The 19694-nt window shown below is 46.6% G+C and overlaps 1 protein-coding gene and 1 non-coding gene across 2 annotated transcripts in view; both read left to right on the forward strand.

Annotated features, from left to right (window-relative positions):
• SPTLC1 (serine palmitoyltransferase long chain base subunit 1) overlaps positions 1-19694 on the forward strand; it is a 52337-nt gene that overhangs the window by 26685 nt on the left and 5958 nt on the right. The window contains exons 7-13 of the mRNA XM_040449512.1: positions 5777-5906; positions 7377-7466; positions 11877-11984; positions 13932-14027; positions 14891-14987; positions 16034-16088; positions 19384-19501. Coding sequence (XP_040305446.1) covers positions 5777-5906; positions 7377-7466; positions 11877-11984; positions 13932-14027; positions 14891-14987; positions 16034-16088; positions 19384-19501 — 694 coding nt within the window. The remainder of the gene's footprint in view (positions 1-5776; positions 5907-7376; positions 7467-11876; positions 11985-13931; positions 14028-14890; positions 14988-16033; positions 16089-19383; positions 19502-19694) is intronic.
• LOC121013810 (U6 spliceosomal RNA) lies at positions 2007-2113 on the forward strand. The gene has a single exon (XR_005782937.1). It is a non-coding gene; the product is annotated as a U6 spliceosomal RNA (small nuclear RNA).

A 19694-nucleotide genomic window follows, 5' to 3' on the forward strand; every position in this document is an offset into this window, starting at 1 on the left:
GAGCCATCAGCCCAGAGCCTGACGCGGGGCTCAAACTCACGGACCGCGAGATCGTGACCTGGCTGAAGTCGGACGCTTAACCGACTGCGCCACCCAGGCGCCCCTGTAACGTTGTCTTTTCAAGACTGTTGTACAAGTGCAGTCATATGGTAGGTAACGTTTGGGGATCGGCTTTTTTCACTCAGCATTAATTCTCCAGAGATCCACCCACATCGTGTGGATCAGGAATTCATTCCTTTTGGTTACAGGGTCGTATCCTGTGGTACAGAGGCGCCGTAGTCGGCTGAACCACTCGCCTATTAGGACATCTCAGTTTCCAGTTTGGGGCTCTGACAGATAACGCTACTGTGAACATTTCTGTACAGGTTTTTCTGGGAAAATAGGTTTCATTTCCCTGGGCTGTATGCCGCCTAGTTCAGCTGCTGGGTCACGTGGTATTGCAGATTTAGTTTTTTAGGAGATTGCCAAACTTGTTTTCCAGGGTGGCCGTACCATTTTACATTCCCATAGATAGTATATAAATGGTCAGGTTTCTCCACATCCTCAGAAGCATTTGGTATTGTCACTATTTTTTTTTTTTTAACTTTAGCCATTCTGACAAGTGTGTAGAGATACCTTACTGTGGTTTTAGTTTACATTTCCTTCCTTGATGGCTAGTGATGTTTACTTTTTTCAGACTTTAGTCTTGGCATCAGGAGACCACTTCATAAAATCTATTGGGAAGTGTTCCCTCTTGTATTTTCTGGAGGCATTATATAAGGTTGTTGTTAATTCCTTATTTGGTAGAATTCTCCAGTAAAACCAACTGGGCCCGGAGATTTAATTTTTGGAAGTATTTTAAATATGAAATCAGTTGTTTAGTACTTACAAAGCTGGTCAAATTATCAGTGTCCCTTTGGTGAGTTGGGGTGATTTGTGTTTTTCAAGGAATTGGTACATTTCTTCTCAGTCATCAAACATATGTATGTCGCATTCTTCTTAATATATCCTTATTCTTCTAATGTCTACAGAGCCTGAAGTGACGACCCATTTCATTCCTGTCTGGTAATCTGTCTACTCTCTTCCTAGGCAGTTTTGCTAGAGATGGTCCATTTTATTTATCTTTTCAAAGAATCAGCTCTTTGTTTTATTGACTTTTCTCTGTTGTCTTGTTCGTTTCAGCCCTATTGATTTCTTGCATTACTTCCTGCCTTCTGCTCTCTTGGTTTCCTTTGCTCCTCATCTAGGTTCTTCAGTTGGGAATTTTGATTGTTGACTTGAATCTTTCCTCTTTTCTGATACATTAGTGCTCTGCATTTCCCTCTCCAGTACTACTGTGGTCTTGACCCACACATTTTGATGTGTTTATTTTCATTTTCATTGAGTTCAACGTATTTTATTTTACCTTAGACTCTCTGACCCACAAATTATTTAGAAGCTGTGTTTAGCTTCCAAGTGTTTGGAGATTTGAAATTTGTTGCAGTTTGTGTTATGACTCCTCGTGATGTGGTCTATATAGGAATATGTTCCCCGGTCACTTAAGAATATTCTGCCGTTGCTCGGTGGACTATTTTATAAATAAATGCCAGTTAGATCCCGTTAGTTGATGACGTTGTTGAGATCGGATCTAACCTTACCCGTGGTTTTCTGTATGGTAGTTCTACAGTTTTTGTGGTTGTGATTTGTCTATTTTTCCTTTCACTTTTATCACTGTTTGCTTCTCATCTTTGGTAGCTCTGTTGTTCGGCACGTATTCAAGATAAGTTTTCTTGGGTAATTGATCCTGGTTATCATTGTATAATGTTCTTCTGGGTCTCGGATCATTTTCCTTGTTCCAAAGTCTGATTTGTAAGATATTAACATAGACACTTCTGCTTTCTCTGGTGAATGTTTGAGTGGTATATTTATCATATGTAATATGTATACTTTCACTACTACATTATTATTGTATGTTCTTTTATAGGCGGGATATTGTTGGGTCATGTTTAATAACACCCTGCCAGTCTCTCTTTAAATTGTGTATTTTGGTGCTCGCTTCGGCAGCACGTGTACTAAAGTTGGAACGATTCAGAGAGGATTAGCCCGGCCCCTGTGCTCAGAGGACACACACAGTCGTGAAGCGTTCTGTGTTTTTTATTAACGAGGGCACTTGTGATGCGCACCAGGCATTATATGTAAGTGATGGATCACAAAATTCTGTTCCTGAAGCCAATAGCACACTATATGTTAATTAACTTGAATTTTTTTCAAATCTTGTAAAGAAAAAAAAAATTGTGTATTTTGGCCATTTACATTTAAAATCATTATTGCATTTCTTATGGCATTTTATTTTTTGTTTCTTATTTGTTATCTTTTTTTTGTCTGTTTTCTTTTTCCTTCTTTTCTGGGAGTTAAGTGAACGTGTTTTATTTAGAATTCCATTTTTACTTATCCATGGTGTTTTTGAGTGTTTCGCTCTGCATAGTTTTTGTTTGTTTGTTTTTAGTCATTGCTCTGAATATGACATTATGTACACACATAAGTTATCACATTGCTGGTCTCATCATTTTACCAGTTCAAGTAGAGAAACTGGTACCTTCCTTTACATTTCTCTGCTCCTTGTTTATAATATAATTGTTTTATTTTTTTAATGTTATTTTTTTATTTCTTTAGGGATAGAAAAAGAGAGGCAGAATCCCAAGCAGGCTCCGCACTGTCAGTGCAGAGCCCAGCGTGCGGCTCGAACTCACGAATTGTGAGATCATGACATGAGCTGAAGTCAGGAGTCAGATCCTTAACTGACTGCGCCACCCAGGCGTCCCTTTAATGTAATTGCTAAAGTATTTCTGGTATAAGCCATATCAGACAGTGTTGTAATTTTTTTTATGTTTGTTTATTTTGAGAGAGAGAGAGAGAGAGAGAGAGAAGGAGAGAACTAGTGGGAGAGGGGCAGAGAATGAGGGAGAGACAGAATCCCAGGCAGGCTCCGCATTGTCAGCACAGAGCCTGAATTGGGGCTCCATCTCTCTATCTGAAAAATCATAACCTGAGCTGAAATCAAGAGCCAGACGGACATGCAACCCAACTGAGCCACCTAGGTGCCTCTGGGCAGTGTTGTAATTTTTACTTAAATCATCCAAAATAATTTAGAAAACTTCAGGAAGGTGACAAAACCCTAGTGTGCTTGTTCATACTTTTTACTTAGTGTTCTTTCTTGCTTCATGATAATCTAAGATTCTTCCTTTTGTTTTCTTTACTTATTTTTTCTAGGTAGAGAACTTGCTTTAGCCATTCCTTTAGGGGAGGTCCGCTGGGGGCAGATTCTCTTAGTTGTCCTTCAACTGAGAAAGCCTTGATTTCCCCTTCAGTCCTGAAGGATATCTGTGCTTGTTACAGAATTCTTGGTTGACAGCTCTCTTCTTCCAAGTATTTGGAATATATTTTGGCACTTTTTTCTGGTCTCCATGGTTTCTGATGAGAAATCTGTCGCTTTGTTATTTTTCTCTTCTATATAAGGTGTCATTTTAGGGGGCTGCGTTCAAGACTTTTTCTTGGTCATCAGTTTTCAGAAGCTTTACTATAATCTTGGCGTTATTTCTTTGGGTTTACCCATATGAATTTCGCTCAGCTTTTTTTATTTAAAAATTTTTTTTTAATGTTTATTCATTTTTGAGAGAGAGACCGAGCAGAGACAGAGCATGAGCAGGGGAGGGGCAGAGAGAGAGGGAGACACAGAATCTGAAGCAGGCTCCAGGCTCCGGCTGTCAGCACAGAGCCCGACGCAGGGCTCGAACTCATGGACCGCGAGATCATGACCTGAGCCGAAGTCGGACGCTTAACCGACTGAGCCCCCCAGGCGCCCCGCGCTCATCTTTTTTATAGGATTCAGCTTCTTGCCAAATTTGAGTCCTTTGGGCCTCCCCTGACGCAGTGTGGCATCTTTTATCGTGGCTCCACAGGTCCCTGAGGCTTGCCCTTTCTCGTCCGTTTTCTCTGCGGTTTACACGACTAGCTTCGGTTGTTACATTTGTCAGTTCTCTGATTCTTTCCTCCACCCCCGCCGCCAGTCTGCTGCTGAGCCCACCCACTGTACTTCTTCTTGAGGTTACTGTGTTTTTCAGTTCTAGTATCTCCACAGGACTCTGTCTCCTGTTTCTTTGCTGAGGTTTCTGTTTTTCACTTGTTCCGAGCATATTCATAAGTGCTCATTGAAGCATTTTTGTCCTGACTGCTCTAAAATCATCATCCCTGACATCCGTCCTCTCCGGATTGACGTTTGTTGATTGTTTTGTTTCGTTCTGTTTGAGATCTCCTGGTTCTTGGTACGGCAAGTGATACTTGAAACCAGGACGATTTCATATTATGCCGTTACAGCCTGTGCTTTCTTTAAACCTTATGTTTTAACGGGCTTTCTCTCCGTTTGTCTTCCAGTCGGGGCAGGGGGGCACTGCTGCCTCAACGCTGCCGGGTCCAAGTCCACGGTCCCATTTCTGCCTCCATGGATGCCACAGTGGGGGCGTTTTCGTTTCCGCTGGTGTTGGTGAGAGTCCTGCTTTCCCTCAGGCCTCCTCTGCCACGGCTGCCACGGCAGGAGTCCCCACGCGCTCTCGCTTGGTACCACCTCGCGGGGATAAAAGTCCCGGCTCCCTTCTCCGATACCACCATGGCCATTGTTGGGGTGCCTTTTAGCTCCGTGAGGATCAGAGTTTCGGGGCCCAGCTTTCCTGGGGTCCGGCTGCCGTCATTTCAACCTACCCGGCTGCCCCCTGTCCTGCCCTTGGGCTACAGAGCAGGCTTCTGTGAGCGCTTTTCGCCCGTGTGGCCGGCCTTGTCGGTTCCAGATGAGGGAGGTCCCCAGAGTCCTGTCGCGGCTTCCTCGGGTCCTCGGCCTGTCTGCCATCTCTCTCCATCTTCCAGAGTCTCCTTGTGTTTGTTTTATACGTAATATCCGGTGTGGGGGTTGTACTTGGAAAGATAGGGAAGATAGGAGTGTCCCATCTTGGCGGAACAAGTGTTGTATATATTTTTATTTTTTTTAATTTTTTTTATTTTATTTTTTAAATTTTTTTTTTTAACGTTTATTTATTTTTGAGACAGAGAGAGACAGAGCATGAACAGGGGAGGGGCAGAGAGAGAGGGAGACACAGAACCTGAGGCAGGTTCCGGGCTCCAAGCCATCAGCACAGAGCCAGACAAGTGGCTTGAACCCACGGACCTTGAGATCATGACCTGAGCCGAAGTCAGCCGCTTAACTGACTGAGCCCCCCAGGCCCCCCTATATTTTTAAATACTATACCTTAATTTCAAAAATGATTCTCTCCCTTATTAACTCCGTTTAGGAGATCTTACCGAAGTTTAATCTGCGGGACCCAGAGTTCTGCGCTGAGTGGGGTAGAGTCCACAGTCCAGTATTACTTCTCGCAGCAGAGTTAACGGCAGTCTGTGCCACTCAAACCAGAGATGCCACTGGGTGGGGGGGGGGGGGGGGGGACCACCAGTGTTTCCTGTGTTTCTCAGAAAGAGAAAATTGCTGAGTGAACTGACGTGCACCCCGCAGTAGGCCGCACAGGAGGCTGGTTCTGGGGCGGTTACAGTGTGGCCAGGGCGCGCTTGGTGGAGTAGAGGTAGCGAGGCCGTTCCGAGAGAAGGACCCACGGAGATGGGCGCAGACCGCGTGTGTCCGGGGCCCAGCGTGTTCTGTTGATTGGCCGTGCTCAGGCCGACGGGTGGGTGCTGGTCGGCCCAGAGCAGGCTCTCCTTTCCCGAGAATGGTGACGAGGCTGTTAAACCCCAGTTTGTGGGTCTCTCTTCCTTGCAGGGACAGAGCCGCGTGCTTTGCTATTCAGAAAGGATTACAGGCGTCACGTAGTGACATTCAGTTATTTAAGCATAACGACATGGCCGACCTGGAGCGACTACTGAAAGAACAAGAGATCGAAGATCAAAAGGTATGATTCTTTGCAAGAAAATTATACAGCTCTTTTGTGTTCGGTAACCGGCGAAATCATATATGAAACGGTAATTTGTCATGAAAACTTGCCTGCGGATCGCATTTGGATATGAAGTGAGGGCATTCCTGCTGATTAAATGTACTTCGTGTGGGAGAGCCGGGTCTGATTGTAATTGCCTCGTCGTTGCCGTAATTACAGCTGGCAAATTTGCGGGCAGGCAATCCAGGCAGCTTTCTAAAAGAGACAGAAACCGCGCGCCCTTGGCGGTGGGGGTGGGAGAGGCTCGCTCTCCACTCTGCAGAAATAACACCGGAGCTCATTAGGGTGGGAGCAGGGTGCACCTCATGAATTCGAAATAGGTTTATTTATATCAGGATAAGTCACGTGTCCGGTAACTGGAAGAAACAGCGGCGCATCTTCGTTGATGAACGTGTGAACAGAGTGACTCTCTCTCCCTCCCGCACCTTCGCCCTGGAGCTCCGAGCAGCTCCGCCTGTGCGAGCCACCTGCCCCGCGCGACTGCCTTCCGCACCGCAGCCCGTTTACACTGCCCCCTCAGACATGCCTGGATGAGGGCACAGTTGAGTTTTACTTGACCCAGTAGTAAGGAAGGAAAGGGTCTTGTCTGCGTTTTGGTAGATGGAGAGCAGGGTTCATCTGTTTAGGTTTTGATCATGAGAAATCTCCGGCGGGTTCAGAGGAAGCACGGGAGTATAGTGCAGCCCCTACCCTCCTCCCAGCTCTGGTAGCAACATCCTGCCGTTCTCGTATCACCGGAGCCTCTGCGTCTCCCGACCCCATCTCTGGTGATGATTGCCTTCACCCACCTCAGTTCTTTCTAGTTTGTTTTTTTCCCGACATTTATTCATTCTTGAGAGAGCAGGGGAGAGTCAGAGAGAGAGGGAGACACAGAATCTGAAGCAGGCTCCGGGCTCCAAGCTGTCAGCGTGGAACCCCACACGGGGCTTGAACTCCCAATCCGCGAGATTGTGGCTCGAGTTGAATTTGGACGCTTAACTGACTGATCCACCCAGGCGCTGCAGGTCTTTCTAGTTTAGGTGAACTTCACAGACATTGAAGTGAGCAGATCATAGCCATACATTTTGACCAATGGATAACCCAGCTATGAGGGCTCCATTGTGACCTAAAACGCTGCCATCTCCCCAGGAAGTTCCCTTGGGCCCCTTCTCAGTCATTCTCAGAGTGCCTAAATCGCGTGCATGCGTGCGTGCGTGTGTGCGGTCACCTAGTGCATGGCGTGAACTGAAAAACATGAGAGAAGAAAGCACTTTCTTCATCTCAGAATAATCGGGTCCGAAACCTTGGGCTTGAAACGCATCCGGACTGTTTACTTCTTGAATCAGTCTTGTCAGATGGGAGTGCTAGGGAGTGTCTAACAGGGTCTGCATTTGGAATTACTGAAATTTAAAATGTCATTTTTTGTTTGTTTGTTTTTGTCTTTTAAAGAATCCTCGCAAGGCTCGGGTCACACGACGTTTCATCGTGGTGGAGGGGCTGTACATGAATACGGGAACTATTTGTCCTCTCCCGGAGCTGGTGAGCAGCCGCGGTCACTCCAGATTCTAGAACTCGGGCTGTCGGGCGGTGATGCCTCTTGTCCCTGAGCACTTGTGACGCCTCGCATCTGCGCCACTTTGCCTGACGGGTCTCAGGAGCACATTCAGGCCATACCAGGGAAGTACATTAACATTACGTGCCAGCCCGGTCTTTAAAGGGTAGTCAAGACCCAGCTTTTTAAAACCAGCTTTATTGAGGTGTAATTGACACGCTAATGAAATCCATTCACTGTCAGTACAGTTTGGTAAGTTTTGGCAGATTTGTACACCCTCATCTCTGCCGCTGCAGTCAAGTTACAGAACGTTTCGATCTCTCCAGAAAGTTCACTCATATGCGTTTGTAGTCAGTACCTCCAGCCCTGGCCCCAGACCACCGTCGATCTGCTCTCTGTGCCTGTAGTTTTGACTTTTGTGCAATTTCCTGTAAATGAAATCATACAGGATGTGTTTTGTAAAACTCTTGCTTTTTTTCTTTTTTTTTTTTTTAATGTTTATTTTTGAGAGAGAGACAGAGACAGCACAAGCCGGGCAGGGGCAGAGAGAGACAGGGAGACAAAGAATCTGAAGCAGGCTCCAGGCTCTGAGCTGTTGGCACAGAGCCCGATGTGGAGCTCGAAGTCACAACCCGTGAGATTATGACCATTTCTGGCCATTTCCTTATGCTGGTACCACACTGTCTCAGTTACTGTAGCCTTATAGTAAATCTTGAAGTCAAGACATGTGAGTTCTCCAATTTTGTTCTTTTGTAAGATTGTTATGGTTATTTGAGGTGCCTGGAGATTCCATTTGAAGTTTAGGATCAACTTTTCCATTTCTGTAAAAAACAAAACAAAACAAAACAGCCATTGAGATTTTGACAGGTAATAGATATTTGACAGAGATTGGATTTTGATATTGAATCAGGATTATATTGAATCTGTAGATTGTATTGAATCTGTAGATTGCTGTGGAAAGTTTATCCATCTTACTGATATTAAGTCTTCAAATCCATGAACACGGGAGTATTTCCATTTATTTAGATCCTCTTTAATTTTCTCTGGCAGTGTTTTGTGGTTTTCACTGTGCAGATCTTATATCTTTTTGGTTAAATTTATTCCTAAGTATTTTATTCTTTTTGATATTATTATAAATGGGATTTGGGGGGTGAGCGTTCACTGATAGTTTATAGAAATACAACTGATTTTGTGTTTTGATCTTATGTCATGGAACTTTTACTGAACTTACTAGCTCAAATAGTATTTTTATGGCTCTTATTCTATATATAAACTCCTATAATCTGTGAATAGAGGTGGATTTACTTCCTTTCCAATTTGGATGTCTTGTATTTCCTCTTCTTGCCTGTTGCTCTGGCTAGAACCTTCTGTACAGTGTAGACTGAGGTGAGGGGGAAGATTGTCAGGCTGTCACCACGGAGTAGGGTATTAGCTATGGTTTTCCATAAGTGCCCTTTATCAGTTGAGGAGGTTCCTTCCTAGTCCTGATTTGTTGAGTGTTTGTACCGTGAGAGATTTGGATTTTGTGAGACGCTTTCTCTGAATCAGGTGATGAGTTGATCATGTGATCTTCCATCATCCTATTAGTATAGTTGATTTTCCCGTGTTGAACCACCCTTGAATTCAGCCATTGAAATTTGAGTCTGAGCCCATCAACTGAATGAGGATTCAGAATAAGGATTTCATATCTTGTTTTTAAAGTGTTTTACTGTTTCTTGAGGAAATCTAGACACATTCTAAATATCAGCGAAAGAGATGTGTTGTATTGGTTTTCCTTTCCTTGTTTTTGTGAGTGTCAAAAACTGATAGGATAATATGGGGGAGATAGTACAGTGGGCCAGAAGATACCAGAATTGCGTATTTAGGGCTACGATAGTAAAGCAGTACTGATGGATAGATATACAGCCAAGCCTTGAAACAAAATATAAAGCGTAAGGAACAGGTCAAGTATATATTAGCATTGAATATGTAAAGATTACAGGATTATGACTTTGGGATTCCTGTTTGGTTTCACCGATTTGTCTATTTGTGTACCAGTACTGGCATAATATGCTTAAATATGTTCTAAAACATGATTTTTTAAAAATGTTTGTTTATTTTTGAGAGAAAGAGAGCACAAGCAGGGGAAGGACAGAGAGAGAGAGGGAGACACAGAATCCGAAGCAGGCTCCAGGCTCTGAGCCATCAGCACAGAGCCCGATGCGGGGCTCGAACTCACGAACCATGAAATCATGACCTGAGCCGAAGTCAGACGCTCAACTGACTGAGCCACCCAGGCGCCCCCGAAACATGATATTTAGAAATTGTCTCATTCATACAATATCTCATACATACTAATGGATGGAAAACAGTGTTGCAAAGGTATAATTCTCTCCAAATTAGCTTATTCATTGTTAATAAAAATCCATCTATATTTAGTGGTTGATAATCGCTGTATTTTAATTCAGTTGTGGAACTGATCACATTCATATCATTTAGGAGTACATCAGTTAAACATTTGGGGGAGACCCCTGGGTGGCTCAGTCGGTCGAGTGTCCGACTTCAGCCCAGGTTGTGATGACCTCACAGTTCATGAGTTCCAGCCCCACATGAGGCTCTCTGCTGTCAGCACAGAGCCCTCTTCAGATCCTCTGTCCCCCCTCTCTCTGCCCCTTCCCCGCTCACACTATCTCTCTCTCAAAAAATAAATTAAAAACAAAAAATAGGGGGGAAAAGCTATACAAACATACATATGTTCAGCTTCCCAACATGTACATGAAAAAGTAACATGAAGTAATTAGAAGAACATTCAGAAAAGGATGCATCTAAACCTTCAAAGGGAAAGGACTTACTTACAAGCCTGAAAGCAAAGAGGGAAAACAGATTGAAAGGCATATTAATGAAAACTTTTTCTGAATTAAGAAAATAGTGCCATGAATTCAAATTAAAGCATAAGGCCACTGAAGGAAGAATATGTACATTTCCTCAGGAGTTTTATGTATACTCAAACCAGTATTTAACACATACTGTCTACATTCATAAGGTCTTACAATTTTGTCTTTAAAAATTGGCCTTATACTGTCTATATTGTTGTTAAATTTAGAGCATCTAAAGTACAGTCTCTTGGGACGCCTAAGTGGCTCAGTTGGTTAAGCCTCAACTTCATTTCAGGTCTCGGCTCAGGTCATGATCTCACTGTTTGTGAGTTCGAGCCCCACGTCGGGCTCTGTGCTGACAGCTCAGAGTCTGGAGCCTGCTTCAGATTCTGTGTCTTCCTCTCTCTCTGCCCTTCCCCTGTTCATGTTGTGTGTGTGTGTGTGTGTGTGTGTGTGTGTGTGTGTGTGTGTCTCTCTCTCAAAAATAAACATTATAAAAAAAAAACTTTTTAATAGATAAAATACAATCTCTTCACCATCATGACACATTTGACCCTTGAACAATGCAGACCCCCATGCAGTTGAAAATCCACATACCTTTTGACTCCCTGAAAACTCAATACCCTACTATTGACTGGAAGCCTTACCCATAACGTAAACAGTTGATTATCACGTGTTTTGTATGTCATACGTATTATACACCGTATCCTTAAGGTAAGCTAGAAAAAAAGAAAACATTAAGAAAATCGTAAGGAAGACTAAATACATTTACAGTGCTGGACTGTATCTATTGAAAACACTTCACATCTAAACAGACCCGTGCAAGGGCCAGCTGTAGTCCTGAGAAACGTGCGTACGTGGCCGTGTTCTGAGCTATAGTTCTGAGAAACGTGCGTAAGCGGGCCACAGGTGCCGGGCTGCCGACCGCAGGACTGTGGCTCCTGGGGTACGTGCCGTCCATTTGCTGCGAGCGTCTGATCGTGGCACTGCCCCCAGTTGCTCAGTATTTGTGTTCTCTGTTTAAAAACGCCTTTGTTTAATACATACTGTTGAGTCGTTCACGTTGAGCTCAGGGCCACCGGCGCTGTGACTCATGCCTGGACGAAGCTTCTCTAACACACGCGTTTCCTCCGTGAGACGCATCCCAGCCCTCTGGCACTTCAGATCGCCACCCCGCGCTTCAGCACCGTGCTGGGCCGTCCTAACCAGAACCACCGGCCAAAAGCACAAGATACAAAAAACCACAGCGATAAATAGACGCTGAAAAGAACACGTGTCTCCAGTGTGAGCGGAGGCAGGAGTCAGCCTCAGCTGGGGACAGGCAGGTCAGGTGACTCCGTGTGTGCCGCTCCGCACTCTGCCTTGTGTGTTGATTCGGGGTTTCGGGTCGCGCCCAGCAAGCGGGCAGGTGCACAGCTACAGACCCACCAGTGTTGGGGACCAGATGTGCTTTTTCCCTCCTAGGTGTCACTGTTCTCCCCAGTATCTTCTTGATGGCGCTGGTCACCAGCACTTTAATGTTGCGTTCTGTTTGCCACTCAGGTGAAGTTAAAGTACAAATACAAAGCAAGAATCTTTCTGGAGGAAAGCCTTTCGTTTGGAGTCCTGGGAGAACATGGTCGAGGAGTCACTGAACATTTTGGAATCAGCGTAAGTGCCCCTTGCTCCTTTTCTGGGGTGTGTCCTCATGCAGAAAACACGCGGTTCCGTCCTGCCGGCCACGTTCACGTACCACGGGTGCGAGGCGGTGCTCCCCGTCAGCGTGCAGGGTCGTACCGCCCTGGGCTCTGTCCCTTCAGTGAGCCCACAGGGGACCAGGTCCGCCAGACCAGGGCCTGTCGTCCCTCAGAGCCTGGAAACTCACGGCGGTGCCTCCTAGGTTGCGGTCTGTGTAGCCTGTAGCGTTTGATCTTGGCTTTCCGTGTCTTTTCTCTAGAAACGGATAAACTTGCCTGCGTGTGTTTCTTAAAGTCAGTAAGACTTCCCTAACGTAGTCCCTTAGAAAATACGACGGGGGCAGTGAAAGGGTGTTCTCTCGATATTTACAACTGTGTGTTCTCGGTGGGTTCTGCGTACGGGTGTCAGATGGCCGTGACTTCTCTACGGAGGGAGACACGGAGTCAGAAACACTGCCGGCAGACGCGCCACCAAGCCTCAGGTCCCAGAGAGCTGGAGGGAGTTGGTCACGTGTTCTCTTCAAATGAGCCCCACCTGCCCCAGTCTCGGCGGCTTGAGCCCCTGGAGCCTCGGGGAGGAGCAGCGTCTGCCCGCCCCAGAGCCTGTCTTCACCGACCCCTGTGTGCTGGAGCTGAGGGGAGCTTTTCTGCAGATCCTGTGCGTCAAAGCTTTCCGATCTCTGGCAAAACGTTGAACTAAAGAACACGAAGTCACCTTAGGTCATCTGCATCTCACGACCGATAACGGAGCAGAGCGAGTATCCCGAGTTAGAGCGACACATACTCCTTCCCCAGAGGCAGACTGCTGTTTGGTGATTAAATGCACTGAGCAGAGGTGCAGAGTAGATGGACCTCAATCGGATCCTGATTCCGGCAGATACTGCAGAAAACAAGCTTTGTGAGGCAGGTATTAGAACACTGAGTATTTGGCAATATTAAGAGATTTTTCATTTTTTAGGTGTGATAATGGTTTCGTGATTATGCTTTTGAAAGGGTCCATGTCCTTTAGAAACGCACACTGAGGTATTTACAGATGAAACTCTTAAGAAGTTGGGAGATTTGCTCTCAAGAAATGCTGAGAGCAGGAGGAGGCTGTACATGGAAGACTGTCCCATGAGCTGGTAGTGACTGAATCTGGTGATGAGAGTTGTTTACTCTGTCCTCTCTACCTTTGTGTGTGTTTGACGTTTTTCATAATAAAAGGTTTTTTTAGAAAGTAAGAGCCAACAGGTTTCCTTGTTGGGTCTGTGGACCACTCAGAAGCCCCAGGTGGGATCGGGCCAGTCACCATCGTGGCATCAGTGAGTGGCTTTGAACGGCCGCTGTGTGCCCAGGTGCACCTTGGTGCCGGGGCTGGAGCGGGAGGACGGGGTCAGGGGAGCATCGAGTTGAGGAGACGGTGGCGACTCAGAAGGCCACGTGGCACAGTGGGGTTTGTCCGTTGCCCGGTTCGGCGTGGCCAAAGAATCAGTTGCCATGATGTTTGGAAAAACTGCCCTTGCATTTTTGAAAAGGTGAGCGTAGGGATAAAGTGTTCAAAACTCTGAGATTTGTTCGTATTTATCTCAGGTACCTTCTGGGGGCATGGCCCACTAGACCCTCGTTGAAGCACGGAAATGACTGATTTTGAACCTCAGAATATTCGTAGTACCAAGGAGCTTTGGGTTTCTTCTTTTAATTTCTTTCTGTCCTCCCACTGGGGGTACATTGCCGAAGGGCCTCGTTAGAGGCACGCTTCGAAACCTTCCGTGCTTGTGACCGTAGGCTTTGTAGGGTTTCTCCTTCATCGGCACAGAGGTGGTTCATTTGAACCAAGATGTTAGCGTGACCAGTGCTGCGATTCTGTCTGCAGGCTTGACGTCGGTCTTTACTCTTGCTTTAAATTGACGAATAACTCCCACCGTCTTGCTTTTTTTGACAGATTGATGATATCGACCTTATCAGCGCCAACATGGAGAATTCTCTCGCTTCTATTGGAGGTTTCTGCTGTGGCAGATCTTTTGTAATTGACCATCAGGTGGGTTCTTTTAAAAAAAAAAAAAAAAGACAGTAGCTCCTGAAACTAATGCCCCCTGGCTGTGTTAGAAGTTACTCGGCTGTAACTTCCAGTCACACAGCTTCACTCTGACTTGGTTTGTCGCAATCTTTATTTATTTTTATTTTTATTTTTTTTTTAATTTTTTTTTTCAACATTTATTTATTTTTGCGACAGAGAAAGACAGAGCATGAACGGGGGAGGGGCAGAGAGAGAGGGAGACACAGAACCGGAAACAGGCCCCAGGCTCTGAGCCATCAGCCCAGAGCCTGACGCGGGGCTCGAACTCCCGGACCGCGAGATCGTGACCTGGCTGAAGTCGGACGCTTAACCAACTGCGCCACCCAGGCGCCCCTCGCAATCTTTATTTAAAAGTCAATATGTCAGGGCGCCGGGGTGGCTCAGTCGGTTAAGCATCTGACTTCAGCTCAGGTCATGATCTCACGGTCCGTGGGTTCGAGCCCCGCGTCGGGCCCTGTGCTGACAGCTCGGAGCCCGGAGCCTGGTTTGGATTCTGTGTCTCCTCCTCTCTCTGCCCCTCCCCTGCTCATGCTCTCTCTGTCTCAAAAATAAAGATTAAAGAAACTTGTTTAATAAATAAGTAAGTAAATAAAAAGTCGATTTGTCTGAGAATGACTCGGCATGTTTGTATTTGGAAAATATCTTCCTTAAAAAGGTCTCGTTTTGTTATGCGTATCTTTTACAGGTGCGTGGCTCCTCCCACTTTACCATTTGTGTACACACCGTTAGCAGGTCGTGCAGATTTGGTGCCTTTAGGGTTTTTAGCACCCCCCCCCCAAAAAAATAAGTGTATTCATGTCTTTTCCTTGTTTGTTTCTTCTCAGCGACTCTCCGGCCAGGGGTACTGCTTTTCAGCCTCGCTGCCCCCGTTGTTGGCTGCCGCTGCGATCGAGGCTCTCAACATCATGGAGGAGAACCCAGGTACGGTCTTCTGCCCCCAGGACCCCGGGCCTCACGGCCCCCGTCAGCCAGGCTGCTGGCGCGCTTTCGGAGGCATGCGCCGGAGGGGCGTGTGCACCAGACGTCCGTGCCTCCGGATGATGTTGCCTGGCGTTTGTGGGGAGAATCGCGGCCGGGATGTCGTCCAGCTCTGGGGATTCAGTGTGGGCTTCTCTCCCGGCCGGCCGGCCGGCGGGCTGGGCCGGCTCCCAGGCTGGGCGGATGGGCGGAGACGCCAGGAGGAGGGGTCAGCTCCGGGCCTGTTGTCATTCGAGAAGTTAGCTGAAGTGTGCTGCTTCGGGTGCCCCTGCACATAATTTATAGCTTAGCCAGTTTTTCCTTCAGCCTCTGACTCGTTATTTGGTACTGAAGCCAAATCCGGCTCACTGGCCGTTCAAGCTTCCTTATTAGGCCGGGTTGATTACATTGCAAATGTGGCCTTAGGTTGGGGTGGCACCTCCTCACAGAGCCTGAAACCAATGGAAAAGCAGGCCTTCACCCGGTATTTCTGAACTTAGGGTTCTTTAACTCTCTAAATGTTTAACACATTGGTTTTAATTCAGAGAATCAGGAAACGTGTTTCTGCGTGCACACCGATAGGCTTGCTTGTCAGAAGGCCCGGCACGAGTGCCTCTTGGTCACATGTTTTAGTTTTTTAATTTTCCGTGAGTGAGGTGAAAACGTCCAAGAGAAGATAGTAAACGGTGGTATAGCGTCTTATCTTTTATCAAATCGTTAAGGGTCCAGAAATAAGCAAGATATCTGTACCCTTTTATTCTTAGATTATTTACAGACTCCTGATGGGAACGAGAGCCCTCGTTCTGTTGCGGGAAACCTCCCCCAGCTTGCGCTCAGAGCGGGCGAGGAGGTGAGGGCAGCATGCCGAGACCGGGCCGGGGCCTCCAGAGGCGCTCCTGTCTCTGGGCGGGTGGCCACATTTTAAGTTGATGAGCTTGAACACTAAACATCTTTAGAGATACGTTTAGATTAGTAATATCACATCTTCCAAATATTTTTTTTTCACACAGGTATTTTTTCAGTGTTGAGGGAAAAGTGCAAACGAATCCATAAAGCTCTACAAGGGTAAGTTAACTATATTTTCAATGAACTTAAAGTCTGTACCACGTTTAAACAACTAGCGAAAAATCTTGAATGCCACCTCTTTGGTTTTGAGTGTATTTAACAGGCTTGGATCGGTTTGACTCGTGGCCAAGAAATGAGGAACTCGGTTCTTTCAAATTTGTGGGCCTGAAACCAGAGCATCATTTTGTCGTCGTTTTGTTTTATTACTTATAATTTGTTGAGAGAGAGCACGCACAAGCAGGGGGAGGGGCAGAGAGAAAGGGGAGAGAATCCCGAGCAGGCTCCGCGCTTCGCTGCAGAGCCCAACGTGAGGTTTGATCTCACAGCCATGAGATCGTGACCTGGACCGAAATCGAGAGTCGGACACGAAACTGACCGAGCCACCCAGGTGCCCTGCTTTGTTGTTGCCTTAACGAACCGTGACTTTGTTTTTCTAAAAGGGATACAAGCTCATTAATGCGATAGCAGCATATAAGGGACAGAGGTGAAGATAAGCACCAGACACGCTATCACCAGTAAGAACTCGGGTCAACATGGAGAATCTTTCCTCGTCTGTACGCATAAATACCATTATATGCTGTGTCATTAGGTGACAGTGGGTGGGTTCATATCGTCCATACTTTTTAGAAAATTATTAAGTTTTATTCTAAGTGAAGAAAAACAAGTGAAATCGAAATGAACCCTATGAGTGTTGGCTTGTGTTTGTCTTAACGACACAAGAGTAGTTCTTTAAGGTTGCTCTGGCGTTAAGAAAAAATTCAGGTAGGTGACGCCTTCAGACAGATTTCTGGTCTTACAGAAAATGATCTCAGTTGCCCAGGTGTTTCCTTTTGTCTTTCCCAAGGTGGAAACATGTCTTTTCAGTCATGAAAGTCCCACTTACTGCCAGATGTGGGAACTAGCAGCTTCTCTAAAAGGAAAGGACAGTGAATAAATGAGCAGATCACGGCTGTTCCAGATAAAGTAGGGGCAGAAATAATTACCGTTCTGGGTGTGTCTGCACAATAATAACAGAAGTTCTTCTTGCATGATTTATGGTCGGGAGCCATTGTTCGTGTTGCTTTATGAAATGTTAATGTGCCAACACGGCACACTGGAGCCACTGTAGGTTCAGGAACACCAACCGAAGCGCCCTTCCTTCTGTCCGCTGGTAGCAGTGTGCCCCTTTTGTAAGCCCAGCCCTCCTCCGCCCCCCCGTCTACTCCTCCGAAGCCCCCAGATCCCTGTCTGCCCTGCGCCCGGTGTTGGCAGACAGCCCGGCCTCATGCCGTCACTCAGACCTCCACATCTTCCGTCACAGATGTGCACGTACACGGGCATCCAAACCGCTCCTCCCCGGTGTGACAACCGGGGCGGGGGCGGGGGCGGGGGCGGGGGGTGGGCTGGGGGGCTTGCCTCCTGCAGTCATAGCTCTTCCTCCGTAAGGACTCGGGGCCTTCGGCCATCCCCTTTCTGCCGTCACCCGTTCCGAGCGATTTGATTAGCGTTCAAGCACACTCTGTCCTCTCTTCTCTTAACTGCCTCTTTCCCGTGACCCCACCTTCCCGCCAGCTGGTAGCCAGTCTTCTCTGGCATCTGTGCTGTGTCCTCATGATCTGATCTCCAGCAGTCTTTCCAAGCCCTTATTTATTCTAGACGTTTGTACCATTCTGTGTGTGATGATGTACGTAGAGGTCCTATTGTCTGCAGTAATTTCTCTCTTCTTCCAAATTCTTAAACATCTTAGTTCTTTTTTTCTTTCATTGCGTTGCTGTAGGTCGCTAGACATCTTCTGTAATAGTAGTAATAGACATTTTCTGTCATTTCCAACTTAAAAGTCTTTCTTGATTAAGTGTGAAACATCAGGGCTGCATGGGTAGCTCAGTTGGTTGTTTTAAAGTACGAAATGTTGTACTACGGGATTTTTTTGTAGGTGGTATTGATCAGATTATTCCTAGATTTGGAGACTTTTCAAAAAAAATCATAGACTTGTCTCATGCTGAATTTCACTGTTAGAATTGTCTCCTGTTAGACCCTGCTTGCATTCTGGAGTAAACCCCTATTTGATGATGTATTTTTCTGCACTGTGCTGCTACTGGTTTATTGAGAAGCCTGTAGGACATATTACATTTAAGGAAAGGAGACCCAGATTACCGGTCTTGGTTGGTGGTCTGAAAGGCCAGTGAAGTTAGCTTCTCACACCTCCCTTGATACTTGGCACACGGTCATTTAGGAAAGCTCATTGAGTCCTAAACATGTTGAAGGAATCCCGTGTACTAGAAAGTGCTTCTTGCGCTCATTATATTCTGAGGGAAAAGCAGATCTTTCTAAGGGAAGCTGGGTAATGAAGGCAATTTAAAATGTGTAGCTCAGTTTCCGACAGTCATATGCCACTGTTTGTAGTCAGTCTAGCAGGTGGGTCAAAAATCAAACTATTATTATCACAGGATAAACACGGACTGTAAATGAACCTGATGTGCGGGCCTCATGACGTCTGTAATAATGATTTGAAAACACGGGATTTCACGCCTAAAGGAATCTCTCTCCCTCCCTGAGAAGCTGCAGATGTCTGTGCTATTAATCCTAAAATGAAAATAATCATAATCCAAGTAAAACTTAACAGTAAACATGCAAATAAGAAAGGAACTTCGTAATCTGATCATACTTCCGGTGGTCAAGATGCAGCGTCTTTAGTGTTAGAACTCATCTCTATCATTTATGAAAGACAAGATAAATGAGCAAGGAAACAAGATAAATGAGCAGTAAGTAGTCGTGAAGGAGGCAGAGTAATAGAAAATGAATGTGTAGACGCTTCCCGAAAGGAGCGATTTGGGAGGGAGGCCGCAGGAGGTGATCCTGGGGCCGGACCCGGCTTACTAGCCAGCAGTGGAAGTCAGAGCGAGGGGCAGATGAGGAGAGGGTGTGAGGGCCAGGCCTCGGGACCCAGCGGGTGTGTGAGGAGGGGCCGCCAGAGCTGGGGAGGCGGGGAGGCGGGAGCAGGGCCCGCAGGCCTCCCGGTGGAAGCCTGGGGATGACTCCTGTTTTCTGTGCTGTGTGAGCCAGTGACGTCCGCCAGGACAGGGAGCCTTCTTCCCGCCAACTCACAGCGGGCCTGCAGGGGCGGGGGCATCTACACCAGGGAGCACCGCCCGGAGCACGGATCCCCGCTGTCTCTGTGGGATCGGAGCCCCGCCGTGTGACGCCTCCTGGGAAAACCACAGGGTTCTGCTCCGCTCATGAATGCAGACTTCGTAGTTATTTTTCTGCGAGACACCGTTGCACCCGGAAGGGACTTACGCTGTGTGTTTCCTTTCAGCATTTCTGGGCTAAAAGTGGTGGGGGAGTCAATTTCTCCCGCATTTCACCTGCAGCTACAAGAGAGCACTGGGTCTCGAGAAGAAGATGTTAAACTTCTTCAGGAGATTGTGAATCACGTAAGTGTGTAGTTCTACCCCAAGCCCAAGCAGCGTCTTCTGTGTCCCATCTTAGGAAGGATCTCTCTGCCCCAGGACGCAGCCCTCTTGTGGAACCGTTCTGGTCCCCGGGTCTTCGGGGCACATCTGTGCTGACAAGCCGCACTGTATCTGCCCGGTCAGGTTCCACTCACGTTGAAGTTGTCGTGTTCTG

This window comes from Herpailurus yagouaroundi, unplaced genomic scaffold (genome assembly GCF_014898765.1).
Source record: "Herpailurus yagouaroundi ecotype Mexico unplaced genomic scaffold, PumYag 199, whole genome shotgun sequence".
In the NCBI taxonomy this organism is placed as follows: Eukaryota; Metazoa; Chordata; class Mammalia; order Carnivora; family Felidae; genus Herpailurus; species Herpailurus yagouaroundi.